Source organism: Phalacrocorax carbo, chromosome 5, assembly GCF_963921805.1.
Source record: "Phalacrocorax carbo chromosome 5, bPhaCar2.1, whole genome shotgun sequence".
Taxonomy (NCBI): Eukaryota; Metazoa; Chordata; class Aves; order Suliformes; family Phalacrocoracidae; genus Phalacrocorax; species Phalacrocorax carbo.
In genome coordinates, this window is record NC_087517.1 from 46,449,303 (window position 1) to 46,468,678 (window position 19,376).

The 19,376-nt window shown below is 41.1% G+C and overlaps 1 protein-coding gene across 2 annotated transcripts in view; it reads right to left on the reverse strand.

Moving 5' to 3' along the window:
- Window positions 1–15,843, reverse strand: part of EXT2 (exostosin glycosyltransferase 2) — a 78,548-nt gene extending 62,705 nt beyond the window's left edge. For both annotated transcript variants that reach the window (XM_064452296.1, XM_064452297.1), the window contains exons 1-6: window positions 15,285–15,843; window positions 15,020–15,109; window positions 11,250–11,366; window positions 7,597–7,792; window positions 4,056–4,195; window positions 3,087–3,180 (exon numbers count right to left, since the gene is read on the reverse strand). In XM_064452296.1, coding sequence (XP_064308366.1) covers window positions 3,087–3,180; window positions 4,056–4,195; window positions 7,597–7,792; window positions 11,250–11,366; window positions 15,020–15,109; window positions 15,285–15,820 — 1,173 coding nt within the window. In that variant the 5' untranslated portion in view covers window positions 15,821–15,843. The remainder of the gene's footprint in view (window positions 1–3,086; window positions 3,181–4,055; window positions 4,196–7,596; window positions 7,793–11,249; window positions 11,367–15,019; window positions 15,110–15,284) is intronic.
- Window positions 15,844–19,376: the final 3,533 nt, after the last annotated feature.

A 19,376-nucleotide genomic window follows, 5' to 3' on the forward strand; every position in this document is an offset into this window, starting at 1 on the left:
GCTTCTGAACTATCCTTAGCACCATTTTCCTCAAAAGGTTCATTCCAACTTCAAATTTTCTCTTCTCCTATCATCACTTTAGCCTTACTTTGTGAATCTTTACTCACTAATTCCTGTACACTGTCACTGAAGTGAAGACACTGAAAAAAAAAGAGTATACATTTTGTCTAGCCAAAAAGTCATAAGATACTTTCCCAAACCATTTAAATTTAAAGACAGCAAGTGTGCCACAGCTCCCTGCTGTGCGACTGATGAGGAGGAAGGAAACAACAATCTGTAGCACAGGTGGAATATCAGTGCATGTTTATCAATGAGGAGAAGCAATCAGGTTACTGGTAGTCTACACAATATCAGTCACTAAGTACTTTTTCACCATATCAGATAGCTAGATCATAGAACTGTGTATCAGCGAGGGAATTTCACAGATGCTTACGTTGGGACTTTACCTTGTAAATAAGGCTGACAGGACATGAAATATATGGGTAACACGTTTAAGTATCCTCAATACGCAGACAGAAATAAATTCACGAAGACAAGAGAAAGACAAACCTTGTCATTTCATCCTGATACTCTTACTACCAGAACACACAACTATATCCTCAAAAAAAAGCATCAAGATGTGAGAAGAAGCTTTAGAAAAACATACTTCCCACCTTCAGTCAATAGAATCATTTTCCAATATGTTCAGTGATGGTTTGGACCCAATGACAATGACTACTGCAAATCATCTATAATCCAACAAAATTCACTCCAGACAGACTGGAACTGCATTCTGGGTATTTAAATACCTTCTATTTTAACTTAATTTTATAGAGTTACAGATAATATAGATAACGTATAGATCATCTGAATTAAGGTGGGTTTTGTTGGTTTGTTTCATTGTGAATGTGTAGGTGGCTTTTTGTTCGGTTGGTTTTAGTTTGGTTGGTTTGGGTTTGTGTTGTTTGTTTTTTGGGGGTTTGTTTTTTTTTTTTTTTTCAAACTAGCATTGTTTTGTGAAATCATACTTTAAAGTTACTGTTTGAGCTGTCCATAATGGCAAGTGCATTCTCTGTAGGACAACACTATTCTGGAATGATTATTTTGTGATATTTGTAAAATGGACAACAAGAAAAATCAATGCACACTTTAACAGACTATTAAGGTCAGTTTTAAGGCTTTATTAGGCAAAACTCCCTACTGTTAACTTGTCTACGTTGATGTCAGAGAAAAGAAAAAAAAAGCAAAATCATGTTTCTAGGACCTGTAATAGCAAATCTATTTTTTCACCTGCCATCCCTGGTGGTAACTTAGTGCTGCCAGTGGGCCCAACCAAAATAGTTCATTTGTGTGAACGGACTAAAGAGAAAGGAGACACCTGATGGCTGCTGTGATATTTGCAGGTTCTCTGTACAGAGAATGAAGTGAAACTGGCAACAGAATTCAGGTGTGAAAAAATATTTACCACTAAATTTGAGAGTCTGATCTCCCCACATATATCCAGTATTAATATACACTGTGCAGCTTTTAGCACTGACTAGGTAGAAATAGCTAAGAGTGTTGTAGACTACACCCCGATAAACCACACCTTGGGTCACTTTTCACAAGGACCACACAAAAGATGACTTTGTCACTAAGGCTGGGTAAGGGAATTTCAGAAACAAGTCTTCACAATTTTTGCAGAAATCCCATGTGACTTTAAAAGTAACCTGAGATCAGCTAGTTTACTTTTTCCCTACATAGGTAGCTCTTACTTTCTCTATGTCTCAGTTCCTCATCATGAAAAACAATGGTAACAGTATCTCCCTACCTTGTAACAATATATGCTCAGCCTCAATAAGGTGACATGGATAAAAGATCCTAGACACAAGTTTACAATATATGTTAACATCTTACTTCTTCTGTGGCCGAAAAATGTAATCTATATATTCCAACCACCAAAAGACCAATGTGGTTGAATCCTACCACATAATCTGACAACAAAACTCTTCACACTTTGTGAAGATCCTCACACAGCTAACAGTCCTCATCTGTTGAGCTTGCACTTTATGTGTGAGCTCTAGAATTAAAGCAACTGATGATGATAGTGTCTGTAACAGCAAAGCTAATAAGTAGGAGTCAGCATCAACTGGAGTAAACTAGAAGACATTTCCTTTTGACTACACACCCAGCCAACACAGGCTTCATTCACAAGTTTGGACAGCTTGTGATCTCAGCTCTTCCAGTCACCAAGTAAAACTTCCCTCTCAGAGGAACTGTCAACTTAGTTAAAATATTTCAACCATTTTGGACTTAATGCTTCCCTCACATTTTGAGCAATTAAAATTTATCTACAAACCAAAGCTTCTCTTCAGATAAAGACAGTCTCTTGAACTTCTTAATACAATTTAAATACCATGTAGAAAAAAAGAAACAAATATACACTGTGATTTAATCAGAAATATGTTAATATATGAGAGTAGGCAGTACACCTGCATTCAGGGAGAGCTTCCATCTCAGGGTGCATTAAGAAAGCAGAGGAGACACAAGAAAAAGTGAAATTAATGAAAGTGGAGTTTGACTACATTGGTAGAAACTGGCAGTCTCTACTCATGGCAAATACCACATGATCTCTATATGAAGAAGCAGACAGTCAAAAACCTCAATTTTACGTTTCAGATCTGCTGCAACCCAGGTCGGGGAGGCATTGATCATGGTGGATGCTAAAGATCCTATAATATATTTCACAACAGCATGTACAGTAACATAGTAGGTTGAAGAAAATCCACTCTGGGTAACTGAAGTTTGCCCACTGAGGTGTTGTTCTGCAATTGCAATCATATGCAATACTCTTAGCTTCCTGACCTGATGGGTGCCATAGTACAGATCAACAGCCTCTGTTCAACACATTTACCTGCACCAGTGATGGGTAAGACACAACATTGAAAAGTAATGGTGAATGCACATGCTTAGCGTAAAAAAGAAGAGGGTCAAATAATAAAAATATTAACATGAGAGTACAATGGAATCTTCTGCATTCCAACAGATTTTGTAGTAAGACGGGTGTATGAACCTACACTCCAACCATAAGTAAAGAAAAACAATTTAAACACAGTATATTGTTTTACCTGTCTTTGCAACTCTTCGATCTGTCGCTGCGGGACACTTTGCAGAATACTGTACATTTCAGGCATCTTTTCTTCAGGGATGACAACAGAGGCTCTATAAGCAAAAAACAGAAACAAAATGGTAAGACGAGAAGAAAGAAGTTCTACATTAAAAGATGTCAACAGCTTTTCCAACCCAGAATCTTGTCCTATTCTAATAAGACACATTCAGAAGATATTAACAGAAAGAAGCAGTCTTCTCTCAGTGTAGTTAATTATTCTGTAGCAGTTCTTTCACAACACCAGCCAGGCTGCTCACAGATCATGCCACAGAAGTCTGCAGACTGCTCTGTACTGACAATCTAGTAAATATGGAAGGGACAGAGACCCAGAAATCCTGACTTCCCATCTCTGGATTGCAACTGACTTGCTGTCAACCAAGAATTTTTGGAGTGACCAAACAGTAATAGCATATACATTGCTACGTATATAAACTAGTAATTTTTGTATGTTATATCACACTATTGGCCATAGTGCATGCATGGAAAAATAAGCTAATCTCTTAATACAGTGTACTCAGCTACAAAATAATTATACCTTTCAGTCTCAGTTGAACTTAGGAATCATGATACAATACAGAGAATTTACCATTTACTTGATGTGATTTCTAGCCTATACTTTCCTTAAAAGAGCCTGAATGCAGACCAGTCCTCACTGAACTCAAGCACAAGTTAATAAAGCAAGTTTGTTTTAGAAAAAGTACAATTGGCTACAGGACAACCAAATACTCTCATCTCCTCCTCATTTGTTTTCCTTTCCTATTTTTGGCGCATAATATATCAAGGGCAAAGACTGCACGTATCTTATTCTGTATTCTATTCCTTGTAGCCCCCCAGTACACTTGACTTATCATATAGATTTTATCAAAATCACTTAATGCAATGAAGTCTCTTATGCAGTGGTTTGATGTCTGATAGTGAGGTTACAAACCTCTTCCAGTCCAGAACCTCAGAGAAAGGTAAAATGTAGGAGTCCGCAATGATGACTGGGACACAGCCAGCTTGTAGAACATCGCTTAGCACAGCCTGTCCCAGGCGGGCTCCACGTAGAACAACACAGAATGTAGACTCCTGTCAACAAATGGTATTCAACACAGATAAAGAAAAAAAAAGGAAATGTTAAAATTTGTATTATGTGTATGTATGTATATATGCATTATGCTTTCATGCCCCTCCCTCTTGTAAAAACACAAGTCAAAAGGAAAACAGGCTTGCTCTGTGGAACCAATGTATTCTCAACCATTAGCTGATTCAAAATAATTACGCAACTTTATTTTCCAGAGGCTCAAAAAGATGTAAGTGGAGAGATGAGAAATCAGCTAATGGGACTACTCTATGCTTTATTTTAATGGCCAAACTTCAGTATTCTAATTAAGAAAATGCAAGGGGAAAAATAAACTAAACATTTTGAAAGTTTGGCATAACAAGATGAGCAACAATCAACGTGAACTTATTGAGTACAAACTACATGAAGCCAACCTAATTTTCTTCCATTATAGGGCAATCCAGCTCTATGGATAGCAGAGAAGCAATAGACTTCATATCTCAACTTTAAAAAGGCATTTTACACCTTTGATAGCACTTTCATAGACAAATTAATAAATCATGGGCTAGATAAAACCCTCACAGGCTTTATAGTTACTTAAGTTATGGTTACAGAACTCTAAGTATAAAGCAGTTAGCAGTGGCACACAGGTAAAACAGTGATGAACCAAATAATCTTTCCCGGGTGCAACACTATTCAATGCGTTCCTGAGCTAACCAAGTAGCAGAATTAAGACAATACTTAGGTTTGACAATACCTATGATTTTGTAGGATTAGCAAGCATAATGATAACAGGATTAGAGTTTGATGTTATATGGACAAATTGACTAAAAAAATACTGATACATATACGGTTCAACACTTGGATAAAAATAACCAAGCACACAAATATAAAGCATGGAGTAACTGGCTAGGTTTTGCACTTTGCAGAAGAGGACATTTGCTACAAAAGGACAGGAGAAGAAAGGGTATTCATATGTCAGCAATGTTATGCTCTTGAAAAAACAAACCACTCCACCCACAGGTTGTATCAGAATGCAAAAAGAAGTACAATCCAAGAGACCTGAAGGAATCACTCACTCTTCTCAGTAATAAAAGACCTCAGACAGAGCAATGTGTTCAGTCTTGGGCAATGCACTTCCAGGGGTTGGTAAAAAAAAAAGGAATGATTACTTACCTTGGAAGTATGATCTACAAAGAAAGATTGACAATATTAATACTACTTATTCTGAAGGGGTAAGAGCAGAAGGAAGATGGCTAAAGGGAGGTTCAAAGACATAAAAGGTTGTTGCAAAAAAGAAGAATGTAATCCATTTACTCATGTCTACAACACACAAGACAATAAGCCATGAGTTTAAACCGCAGCTGAGAAGGCTTCTTGACTACGCTGCACTCATCCTGTAGTAAATAGGCACTTCTGTCATTGAGGAATCTTGCTACAGATTCAAGATGGCAAAATAAATGCTTGTAGGGTTCAGCTACACAAACAAGGAAAAAGCCCAAGTCAGTATTATCCCTAAGTCTAAGATAGAAAAATTATAAAGTTGACACAGGGGCTCCCACAGACAGGAAAACATCTTTCCAGCATGCATTCTGTGGCCTGAGGAAAAGGACCCAGGAGGCTCAGCAGGGCAGCAAAACATCAAAATGGAACCTGGAAATACAAGGGGGTTTGCTGGCTCTTCATTTGTTTCCTAATGCAATTGTAAGACCTGTGTTCATACCCACAGAGTACTAAAAGCCTTGAAAACCTCATCCAAGAGAAGACTGCAGACAGGAAGCATTAGCAACCCAGAAGCCCAAGAGCCTGTCTAGTAAGAATTCTGTAAAGGCAGTGCTGAAAAGGATGAACTGTGATTACAGTCCCCCTTCCCCCACTCCTCCTCCCCCCAGACAGGAAGATAAGGAAAAGAAGGGTGTGCGGAATGGAAGGAGCAGAGATAATGAACATACATTTTAACCACTGACTCACTAGATCACACAGCAGCAGGTGGAAGAGACTCTAGGAAGGTCTGGGAGAGAAAAAAAAAAGCAGCCCAGATGTGGACACACATGCTCATCTGCCCAGATAACCATTTTTCCTGTCTAGACAAAGGTTACTATAAATATATCTCCTCGCATCATCTGTGTTATCAGCCAGACATTCCAAAGGGAGATGCAGGGCTCTGCAAAGGAAAGTATTTTAACAACCTCACCATGTGCCAGCTCTCTTCTGAGTTACAAAATCATATATAGCAAGATATAGATATAGATTCCCTGACTTGCTATCCTTGAGCAATCCAGTCTGCATTTAAAGAAATAAAACAAACACCTTTTTTTTTTTTCCTTTTGGCTGAAAGTTTAGGACTCAGGGTGACTCCTTTCTCCCTCTCTCCTTCCTCCACAAGGAATTTTAAACATACTTCCTACAAAACATAACAGGAGGGGTGGAAATTGGCCTTCCTCAGCTTGTTTGTTATTTTATCATCATTTGCTGAAGTTCAAAGACAGATTTTGTGCTGGTGGCCACAGACAGAGCACAGAGGCCTACGGCATAACTCACTTCACCACACTGCACGCCAAAGCACCCCTCTGTTAGCGAACTGCCAAGAGACACAAGGGTCTGAGAACACTATCTAGTTTTATCTTCACTAACACATCAAAAGGTCTCTGGAAGTTGGGCCAAGGCCATGAAACACTTTTCACCTAGATGCTTTCATAGCCAAATGCTGACAAGTCTTATAGCGCAGGCTGTCATATCTATACAGATAATTTTGTAGGGTTTAACTAAGCTGCTTACAAAAAGTATAATTTGACCAACTCTCTTTAAATATAGTACTCTTCTTTGTCCCCAGATAGATCCATTCATAAGCTCTTTAAAGTTCCTTTTAATCTTCCCTCCAGTTGACAAAGCCATCCTCTGGCCCAACCTTCATCTAGCAAGCCCTGGACTGTCAGATGTGAGAAATCAATTCCAAATTAATGCTTGCTGAAGGTCATTTTGCCAGTTATTCTGGAGGGTGTAGATTCCAATGTTCTTCCCCAATTTTTAAGTGAGCAATTTCATCTGGCCTCCAAAAGCTTCTCCTCCCATTACTGCTGGATTTTGGCAGTATCTTTGTATCATTTTTTCAAGCTTACACGACATTGTCATGTGTTACCAGAAGACCACCATGACCAGTGTCATGACTCTGTTACACAAAGGCAGTACTTTCAAATTGAAGCCTAGTCTGTGAATCAGTTTGAATACATAGTTCTTGGCCCTCTTAAAAATAAGAATAAAGTTGGGATATAATATCCAAGCTAACATAATTAATTATGCAGTTTCAAAACATAGCCAGCAAGTTAACTAAATACAAGGAATTACCCTACCAGGGCTAAACAGGAACAGCTCCATAGCTAAAACAGTCACCAAGGGGAAGGGAAGTTTGTAAGAAAGACAGCCTTACCTGAAGCACTTGAGGATAATCAAAGACTTGATTCTTGTGACAGCGCTTGCGAACAGCAGGGACCCCATCTGACAGATTTGTACATTTGTCTAGGATCAACACTGATTCCCCATTCTCAGCTTGAAGAGCTTCCAACTCAGACCGGTATTCTGGGTGCAGAGCCATTTGAGATGACAGAATGAAATACCTGCGAGGACTGAAAAAACACAGCAAGGTTACCTGGCACCATGGTGAGTTTACTTCCAAGATGCTCTAGGACACATTTCCTTCCATGCTGTACAAGCAGAGGAAGATTAACTAAATGTGGACACATTGCCAAGACCATATTTTCAGACAAGGCTGGAAAGGGTAATGATGCAATACAATTAAATCTTGGATAGTAAGTGGCTGAGCACTCTTTACAACTTTGAATAAATTTGTACTTAGAAAGAGTGCTTATTACATTAGAATAGGTACTTGCATTATAACCTTTATAATAAACTGAAATAAACATTATTTAGCTACATATTAAAACAGCTTGCAACTGATGCCAGGACTGTTTGTTCTTTTGTTTTGTGTTTGTGTACTACAACAAAGTAGATAGGACACTGAACGCTGCTGCTAGTTTCTCCTCCCATATATTTTTCTCACCGGTTTTAATTAAAAAAGATGCTGAACTGACAACTCAGCTATCCTGTGCTTATAACACAGTGACAGCAGCAACAGGACAAGCTCATCTCATTAGCTGTGTTTCAGTTCTGTCCCTTTTAGGCAACGTATAGGCAACATTTCCAGGACGAAGTTGAAGGCCCATTATCCAATTCAGTCTCAACTCCTACCATGTTACAGAAACATGAGTATTTAAAATGTGCCTTAATACTGAAGTTTCAAGACACTAATTAACATTGGAGTTAAAATACACAGTAATACAGTCTCAAATTAGGTGCTCACTGCTTTAAAAGGGTATGTTAATGTTGGAAAATAGCATGTCATAGAATCGTTATTCTCATCTACTTTGGTCTCCTTTTGAAATGGGTCAGCTAAGTCAGACTGCTCCACCACTTCCCACTGAAAAGAACACACAGCAAGTGCCGGCCCTCACGCTGCCAAAAGAAAACAAGAAACACAAGGCCTGCACTTAAGATTCGAGTTCTACTCCACGTGATGCTATCTTTAATTTACAGCTCTGAAAACACATACGAACACACACTTTATAAAGTCAGACCTCTCCTGCTGCTCTTCTCAGCTCTTCACTCATTTTCGTGCCGGTCACTTTAGTTCCTCCAATTAACAGATGAGACTTGCATAGAATTTTTAAAGAATATTCTTCTCCCAAGCCTCCCGCTACTACCAACTTGCTACCAGCAGCTCTACAGAATATGTATTTCTAGTAGGTGTGGATTTAAAAATATTTTAAACAATCCAACTAAAAAGGAGAGCAAATCAAAACCCCTCAGTTCAGCTCTGTAAAAGAATTTAAAAAGGATTTGCCTTAAGAAAAGGAAACACTGCTGCAGATGAGTGATAACAAATGCCTATAACCAGGTAAAAATTATGCAGTTTTGTTTGCATATATGTTTAAAACCAAATTTTGCCTTGAAACTGTCATCATCTTATGACACTCAAAATCTAGCTATCAAATCTTGCTACAAAAGCAAGTCAGTCCCAGCTCCCTGGAAATAACATTAGTGTAGTGGAATGTAATAATTTAACCCATGCGAGCCCAAATTCTGAGCACTGTTCCCTTGTCACACTCCTGCATAAACCAATCCAACCTCTGAATGCGTTTCAATTAGTAATGCTAACTGGCCACTAGATGGTACTCCAGAGACTACAGTCTGTTCCTCACAAAAAAAAAACCCTCCGAGAACATGGAAGCTCAAACACCTTTCACTAAATTCATGCATTGCATCAGCTCCCATGTAACAGTTTCTCTTATCCAACACAAAACCGGACGCAGCATTTAGCTAACTACTTGGACAGGAACAATATGACTGCATCTCTCTTGACAATTGCTTCTCCACATGCTGAAGCCTCCTATCATGTTCATGCTTTTCAGAAAGACATAGAAAGCGCACTTTCACTCTCTGTTGGACTGTAGTAATATTTGAGATGGATGAAGACTCAATTGAATGCAACCAGATCCCCTACACTGGCCTGGTCCAGGAGCATCACAAGCAGGAACATAAAGGGTGTGAGCAAAACAAACCATTGCTGCACAAGTTTGTCCTGTAACTGACTGTGGTATCTTACTTGGAGCGGCCCAGAGCAACAGCAAGAGCATTACCCTTACCAGAGGAGAAGACAAGTGAAGCCAAAGTACAATAACTTTTTGTGTCTGATAGTGGCAGCACCCTTTCAGTCAGTTTTCAACTGCAATAATTCATATTCTCTACAGGATGCTGTCAGAAAACAGGACCTGAAGTTTCTGCATTTCTAAACTTGATCTTTACAATGAGCAGACATGTCATTTACCCCATTGCCTCAGTCTGCCCATCTTTTAAACCGTAACAGAGGTAAGACCTTGCTACAGCGGAACATTTTCAGCTGTGTAATTAAGAGGCTTATTAAATATTAAAAGAGCAGTCTTCCGTAATCAATTAAAACATTTCTTCCAGACTTCTACATCCTCTTGTTATGAAGACATGAATGGATTAGAGAAACTATCACTTTCCAGGGTAGCTCATTTTAATGGCTAGTTATTTCACACTTTTCTTGCTTTACTTCCAACTACAAGGCTGGGGGGGTTGTTTGTGTTTGTGCCTTACTCCATTACTTTAAAAAAGAAAAAAATAAAATCAGTATTCTAAGCTTTCCATGTAACTATTCCCATAATCAAACCAGCTCTCATTCTTCTTTTTCATGTGCAAACCACACTAACCTCCCTTAGATTCATTCTGCAAGTACGTCTTCCTTTCAGAGCTGTATTTACAGGCTTCTCCTGTTCCAAACTCTCCATGTCACTTTGAAAGGACTTCCAAACCGCTAAAACATCTAAACTGATTTACAAAGAATGTATTTAAGACACACAGAGGTGAAGATCATATCCTCGCTCCTATTCTCTTGTTACTCATTCAAAGTTTCACTGGCTGATACTACCTGAGGCACTTCTGTTGATCCTCACAATCCCTTCTATCTCTTAGAGGTCATAATGGAGGTATAGCACACCTCTTTTATCATTGCAATAGCGATCTTTGCCATGACTTTGCTTTTAAGTATCCTAAAATAAATTGTCTGAAGTGATCATTTATTAGGAAATCTACACTGCTTTGAATTACTACCCTGCTTTATGTACACATTAAAGAAACCAAACGTATTAACAACTACTTTTATTTATAGGCAAAATATCTTGTCAGCTCACTGGAAATATTGAATCTGATTCTACCAGAAACACTGTCATGCTGTCATATTTCCCAGTTCAGTTGCTGGAGTGGGAAAAACAGAATCACACCAAAAAAAATTCTCAGTTCATAGCTAAGGCACACATTAGCAGATGAGCCAAGGCCATTAGCATTGGAACCATCATATATTTTAACAGCAAGAGCTATTAAAAGCAACTCCCACAAAACTGCCCAACCCCACCAACAAGTTAGTAGCTATATTTATATTTTACCAGCATCAATATTAAATATGATATCGAATATACTTTGCCCAATTTATGGGAACTGCTTTACCCTGGCCCTCTTTCTGGCAGATCCACTTCCGCTGACAACGGGCTGTAAACAGGAATACTGACATCGTAGCCTTGCCGGTAAGTCCACGTGGAAAAGCCTCCACCAGCCAGCAGAGCTCTGAAAAAATACAAGAAAACAACTTGAACAGAGTATGTATACCATTCAAACTCGGCACATGATTTACTGATTGGCATTACCATGCACCAAGACGACGCATGCTCTGAGGGAAGTTTTTCCACAGCTATTATACAACAGATTATCATTATACCCAATTATCATCCAAGACCTACCATTTTTTCCCCGTCAAAACATGACACCCCAGATAAACACCACTATGTTCTGCCTGTTCTAATCCCCATCAGATGTCCCACCGGATACTTCACTTCCTGCTCTGACCCACAGCACAGTTGTTCAGTGTTCAAACACCACGCTCACACTTAGCCATAAATGTGACTTCTCCCAAGTAGTCAAGCAAGCAGTCCTAAGTGTCATTTAAGCAGCTCTTTGAAAATCCCAGACTCTGGATTAGAGGATCGGGATTAGAGATGCATTTCAGCTTCATGATAATTACAAAATCAAAACAGCCTGCCCTTTATTACTCTTCACTCACAACACAAACTATGGTTGGAGCAGAAATCAACATAAGAACAAGGATGATAAATCAAGTACGTGTTGAGTGAGAATTTATGTTCCAAATCAAGTGATTATTTTTGATTCCTTTCCAATACCCCAACCACGCCTGGTGACATGTACAATGCTGCTATGACTAGGTCTCACCCTTGAAGCTGCATGTTCCGCATCTTCTCCATGTTAACTCAGTTACAAGCAGGGAGAAAAAATGGGTTTGGGTGTTGCTGTTCACGCACTTAATAGCCCCCTCCTCCTTTTTTTAACACCCCCTAATTGGGAAATTACAACCAGATTGTTTTAATTGGATCCGGTGAAAACATGACAGCACCTCATCAGCCTTGAGAAAGCAGGTGTGTCATGCAGACTTTTACATAAATAAACCCGCAGGGAACCTACACCAGTTAAATAACTCCACTCAGCTTTTCATTGTACGGTGCAGTAACGGAGTAAAGACATTAACTCCTAATGTAGTCAAGACATATAATGTTTAAATTGCACTGACTGGTGAGGAATGAGACTGTTCCTGAGCAACTTTTCACCACTTTTCAGATATTGATCCTTCTTTCTCTCCAGGAAGTACCCCAACTGGTCTCTACTCTAAATGTTTCTGCCCATCTGCCATCATCATCATCACCTTTCTGCCAAACTTCACAAGTCACTGAAATCCTATTCATCAACTGAAGCAGAACAAATATGTTAGTTTGTATGTAAAATTCTACAGCTACAGGGTAGCTTTGCAGAAGAAATCCTTTCCTCCTCATAATTGTACCAAATTCAGTAGCGCTCATTAGCAAATAAGTTTTATGGCAGGAGATTACATATGTTATAGCAGCTGATACCAGCAACAGCCTCCATGCCCACAAGGCAGATTTCCATCTTTGAAATTATGGAGTAAGATGTTTTTACGCTGTCTTTGGAAATTGTATTTAAATATTCAATTCAAACATTCAAACAAACATTCATTCAAACAAACCCTTAGTAAGGTAACTTAGCAAAAGACTTTTCTAGATGTAAAAATATCATATAACTTAATTCACCTTTATGTGTAAGGTCTTATCTTACTTGGATTAATATTCTACAGCAAATCAACAGAACACAACTCTATCAAACCTCAGGATCCACTACTGTTCAACTACATGCCAAACAGAAGGCAGGCCACACTCCCTGTGCAAACTTCACAAATATTACCTGTGTATTTTGCAAGCGATCCACAAAATCCCACCAATCCAGTCTTTCTGGAGTTGTACTGGTACAGTTCAGACCAGTCATTCAAAACCAGCTGAACTCTGCCAACGTGGTACGTTTTATTTTGGCATGCAGCCTCTCACCCTGTGATGCTACAAACAACTGTCCTTTACACTTTGTTAACTACCCATTCCATAGCACGTGTGAACATTCTTAATTTCAGAAAACACACCCAGGTTGCTTGTTCTGTTCGGCATTAACTAAGAAGTTTCCAAAATCATACTGTAACCTCACACTGCATCACTCGGGACCTTCCAGGACTAGGTTCACACTACTGACTTTTTCACAGATCCCTTGTCTTTGCACCTGAGACCTATTGTACAGGTTCTGTACTACACTGAATATAGTCTAGCTGTTGGCTGCCTAGAAAAAGGTGTTTCCACCTTTTCTCTGTCCCAAGCATGGCTATTACCTCTCATGTATTACAGCTAGTGATTGTACAGCTGCAGGGTGAGTCAGTTTGGCAAGCTATGAGAGCAGCTATACGACAATAAAGATTTGATTTTTTAAGTCAAATTACTCAGCTTTCCATGTTAACACTTAGAACAAACACCTACCAAAATAACACATTTCCTGCACACTAAGGCAAGACACATAAGGCCAAATATAAATGGACATTTGACACAAAAAGTAAAAAAAAGTTGTGCAGTATAAGAGATCTACTGCATTCTATTAATAAATCCACTTCTTCAATGGGCACATGCATCCACAAACACACAGTCCCAGAACAGTCCATTCCATTAAACAAAGCACTGTCAAATGAAAATTACCCTTAATATGTATAAATCTTAAGAAAACAAATACAAGTATTTACTAACAGATTAACAGGTTTGGTTAAGTAAGAATGATACTTGACTGCCCTCTTCAGGCTAACCCACACGCATAGAATGTATTTATCCAGAGAAGTAAAAACCTAAAACCTTACTTCACAGTCAGTGATGTAATCACAACGAGTAAACTTACTCTTTGACATGTCCAGAAAAAATATATTCTGTTCTGGCATCGAAGGATGTTTTAAACCATCTTTGGTGCAAAGAAATCAAGACATATTACACACACAATCGTCTTAACAAAGATATCTCAGATTTTGTTGACATTTGGCAGAAAAAAGTTAACCTTGAGCTTCAAGAGAAGGCCTGGTTACACAGGGCCTAACTCAGCAGAACCAAGCTCATCCAGGCTAATCTAGTAGAAACATACTCAGTAACAGTACCTAAGCTAAATAAGTTTGTCTTACTCTTACACCAATTTTCTTTGCCTTACAACCTCCTTTCCTCTTCCAAAAGTAAACTATTCTGCAAGTGAAAACTGAGCTGAGGATTCATGCCTTTTAAGTTTCAAAACACACTTGCTAGAGAATAACCAAGAGTGTTTTTCCAATTACTAATACAGTAAAATTGTTAAGATAACAAAAACTATTGAAATTCACCATAGTTTTGTCAAGTAGAGCAGCTGCTTTAAAATGCCCTTGAAGCACCTGACTTCTCTCAGAAGATTGCAGCTACAATCATCTTTGAGCTTCTAATTTGCATCAAAGGGGACATTCTGTAAAGCGTTCAGGTCCAGTAACACACAAGATATAGGTCTAGTCTGAGATTCTCCATCCTTACAGCAAGTCCAACAGTTAAGAGCAAACGCTGCTAGCCACATGCAATATAAAATTAAGGATGGGGCTACACTGTCAGATTTCAGGAGCAAACACTTGTCCTATACAAGATAGGGACATCTCTGCTTCCTTTATTTTTTTTTTTTTCCTGAGGAGAGAGGAAGTCTCATCCCAGCTTTGTAAAGGTTAAGGAGCACATCCTTTGCTACCAGCTGCACTTCTGAGCTTGTTGCTTCTTCAATGGCATTTAAACCCAGATCTGTGCATTCAAACACAGCAAAACACATACCTATCTCTAGGCACATCTAGGGCAGTGTTATAATCTGGCGGCCCTCCAGGCAGCATATTGAAGAGCAAGTGATTTGTGCCTCGATCCCACCTAAGGCAAAAGAAGAAACAGACAATGATTAGAAAGGTGTTCTCTACATATGGATGATAAGTTCCATCAAAGCCTAGCTCTGGCATTGACTCACTGATTCCTCCCCTCCTGCATTAACCTTACTTTTCCCCACCCTGTGTTCTTTAAATTCACACACTGAAGTTTCAGTAAATACCTGGATAACTGTGCCAAAGCCTGAGCTGTCTCCTTGATACGGAGCGCGTTCTGATTGAGGACATCTATGGATGGCACAAAAAGGCAGGCCCGGTTGACATCATCAGTGTAGAATTCACTGTCAGAGATGGCAGTCAGCAGCTCATTGTATTCCCTGGAAATAGTGTTGCTCACCGACGTCCCGTATTCATCCACATACTTTTTCAGTGAGTAGATGTATACCTTGATTTTGTTTTTGGGATTGAAGCCACATCGATAGACATCGAAGCAGGTGTGCATCCTGCAGCTGAGGTCTCCCCGCTCAGGAATAGGGCTATCAGCGGGAAGCTTGACCACAGGCACATCATGGACACTGCGTTTTTCAATGGTCCAGTCACTGGATGACTCAATAGAGTGAGGCCAAAACTGGAACACTCCTGTGGCAATTAGGCCAAGCAGAACTATGGAAAAGAGAGTGATGTAGTATATGCGATGCTTGGTTTTCATCCTTGGGATGAGGGCTGGACCCCGGGTGTTATATTTGGCCGAGGCACACATAATGGAATCAGTATCTCTTGTCTCTACAAAACAGAAAGAGAGAGGTTCTAGGATGAACTCTCGAAGAGATTCTCTGTATTGTGATAACCATGTAACATCTGATTAACCCTTTCAAGACAGGTTCTTTGCCTCAACAGATTACAGTAAAAGTCCTTCAGGTGCTCACATGTCCAACTGAAATGTAAGATGCCAACTGAGACTGCTGCTCAGCGAGGACAACTTGAGGCTAATCTGCTGGGCTTGGCTGTAATGGAATGATGTTGGCCAGTTAACAACCTCAAGTCAGAAAATGACATGGCTTAGGCAGCAAGGGGAAGTAAAAAATCTCTGACACTGCAGAAGTAGGCACTGCTCCATCTACATCTAACTGTATTCATGGTGACTACTAATAAAAAAATAAACTGCTCATCTACAGGTGAAGAGAAACAACCCAGTTACGCCACAAAGGGCTTATGATGGGGCATCACACAGAACTTAGGATCATGATACTGCCTCTAAGGTAAAGGTGCTTTCAAACCACATTTTACAGGAGTCCCACTGTTATCTGACTAGAATGATGCTAAATGACAAGAAAAAGGAATTAATTTGTCATCTTTGTCAAAATGCCTTTTGGGACAAAAGAGTGTTCTATGACCTGCCGCTGCAGCCACATAAAGAAAAGCATTTAAGTAATAGTTCACTGTAGCCTGAATAAGACTTGTGGTGAAAAACATGATGTAATATAAAGTATCAGAGAGTCACACAACTACTGTCATCTTTGATGCTGCTTATGAATTTTTTCACACAGAACTGTGGTTCCAGCAAGAAGTAATTTATATTAACTACTGACTGAAGAACTGGCTACTTGTTGCACACAGAAAACCCGTTTATGTTTTCAAGTAAAGCTTTCATAATAAATAAATCCAACCTGAACTCTCCAAAATGGGAGGTTTTTAAATGTAGTAAGGATGTTTATCCTGAAGAGTGTGGATGGTATAATTATGTGTTTTCCTTTTGGACAAATGGGATGTTTTCCTACTTTGTGAGCAAGAAGTACAGTTGTCTGTACAGCAAACAAGAAATATGAATAAACGAAGTATCCATAGGGCATTAAATGCTCTTTATAACAAATTGGGTTATGTTTATTTGGCAATTCTTAACAAACAACTGTTAGGATGGGGTAGCTAACGCATGGAGTAACTGCACTTACGCAGAGCAGCACAAAAATAACCTCAGGCATTAACTGATATTCCACTTTTAACAGTTGCTCTCATTGATGTACGTTCACATTCTGACTCCGGAGAGATCTTTTAAGGCCTACCATACCAGACAATACATGTGCGATGTGGTTATCACGACAAGTGCCAGAATGCTACATTACTATCAGTTTTATAACTAAAGCTTCCCATACGCTTCTGACCATTAACCGTGTCATTCCTCCTTCCTGATATCGCCCCAAAACCACTTGTGTTATAAGAAAAATTACACATTTACAGCAAGCATTTAAGTCAGTCAGCAAAGCGGTGTAGACCTGAGCCTGAAGGGAGGAAAAAAACTCAACCAAATGTAGTTCTCCACCCACGGAACCGCTTATTTTTTAACGTTTAATTAACCGTTTATTTTTAATGGTTTACGTTTATTTCGTAGATCTTTTGACAGAGCACACAACCCACCTGCAGGCACCAGAGAAGCTCTACCAGCACTTGAGGCATTAGAGGTAACAGGAATAAGGCACTGCTGAGCCACAGAGGCGGCACAAAGACCCCGAGATGTGACAGGCGGTAACGGGGGCTCCTGAGGGACGACACCGCAGCTGCGGGAGGGCCCGGCCCGGCCCGGCCCGGCCTCCTCACACGGCGCCGGCCAGGCGGGCCTCGGCGCCCCACGCCGCCCGCCCACACTCACCTCCGCCCGCAGTCACTCGGGGCTCGCCGGTGCCGCTCTCGGTCCCAGTCCCCGCCGGCCGCCCCGGTCCCCGCCGCCTCCCGGTCCCCGCCGCCTACCCGGTCCCCGCCGCCTACCCGGTCCCCGCCGCCTCCCGGCCTGGCAGCTGCAGACTTGCGCACGCGCACGTCCCAAGAGCGTCGCCGTCCGGCCGCTCCAGCGCGAAGGGCGCCTCCCGGCGGCGGGAGGGCTGAGGCGCAGCGGGGCCCGCCGAGTGCGTGCGTTCAACACGCCTTGAATTTACCTGTGACTTCAGCCTCTTTTTAGGGGAAGAAAACCAGTCTTTTCAACGTGCAAACATCTCCAGTCGAAGGCCGTGCCCTCTCCTCCCCTCCACCTCACGTTCCTGCCCCGCCATGCCCGGCAGGCTCCTTGCCTTGGCTCCCCTCTGAAGCCTGCTTTACATTTTGGGGAGTTTTCTCAGCTGTTGATGACTTTCCTTCCAACAGTGGACTGGATTTAGCTCCACCCCAGTGACTGAAGCCTGGCTGCAGGATGTGGGAATGCCTCTTCCGGCTGAATGGGACCTGACTTGGTCTGTGGGCAAACTCACCCTTTGCCAAAAAAAAATAAAATGTGGGTAAGATCACAGTCATACACTGGTTTGGGTTGGAAGGGGCCTTTAGAGTCCACCTAGTCCAACCCCTGTGCAATGACCAGGGACATCTTCAACTAGATCAGGTTGCTCAGAGCCCCATCCAACATGATCTTGAATGCTTCCAGGGTTGGGGCGTCTACCACCTCTTGGGCAACCTGCTCCAGTGCTTCACCACCCTCATCGTAAAAAATTTCTTCCTTATATCCAGTCTAAAACTACCATCCTTTAGTTTAAAACCATTACCCCTTGCCCTGTCATAACAGGTCTTGCTAAAGAGGTTGCCCCCATCTTTCCTATAGTCCCTCTTTAAGTACTGGAAGATCGCAATAAGGTCTCCTCACAGCCTTCTCTTCTCCAGGCTGAACAACCCCAATCTCTCAGCCTTTCTTTATAGGAGAGGTGTTCCAGTCCTTGGATGATGTTTGTGGCCCTCCTCCAGACCCCCTCCAACAGGTCCATGTCCTTCTTGTGCCGAGGGCTCCAGAGCTGGACACAGCACTCCAGGTGGGGTCTCACCAGAGCAGAGTAGAGGGGCAGAATCACCTCCCTCACCCCCCCGGCCGTGCTGCTTTTGATGCAGCCCAGGATACGGTTGGCCTTCTGGGCTGCAAGCACATGTTGTTGGCTCAAGATGCTGCAGCTGAACCATGCACACTGCAACAGTGCAGCAGCGACATTTCAGCAGCAGCAGTGTAGTGTCTCTGCTTGGGGCACCCATGTTCTCTACCTTTCTCTGCTCTCTGGGCTGATACCAGCAGACCCTGGCTATGTTCAGTGCCACTGAGGTAGAAACGAGGATGACTTTACATCTCCCACCTGTAAACAGTTCTCACCTCTTCTAAACAGGCTCTTCTCTCCTGCCAGACATGGCCTGTTTTAGGAGCTAGTCCTCTGTTTTGTAAAGCTGCGGGTCTCCAGGCAACACTGCAACAGCCACAGAGCTACCAAAGCTCAGCAACGTCCTGCCATGCTAACTTCTCCTGCTGCAGCCCATTCAGTCACCTGATTTCTGGACCAGAAACATCTCTAGTCTGC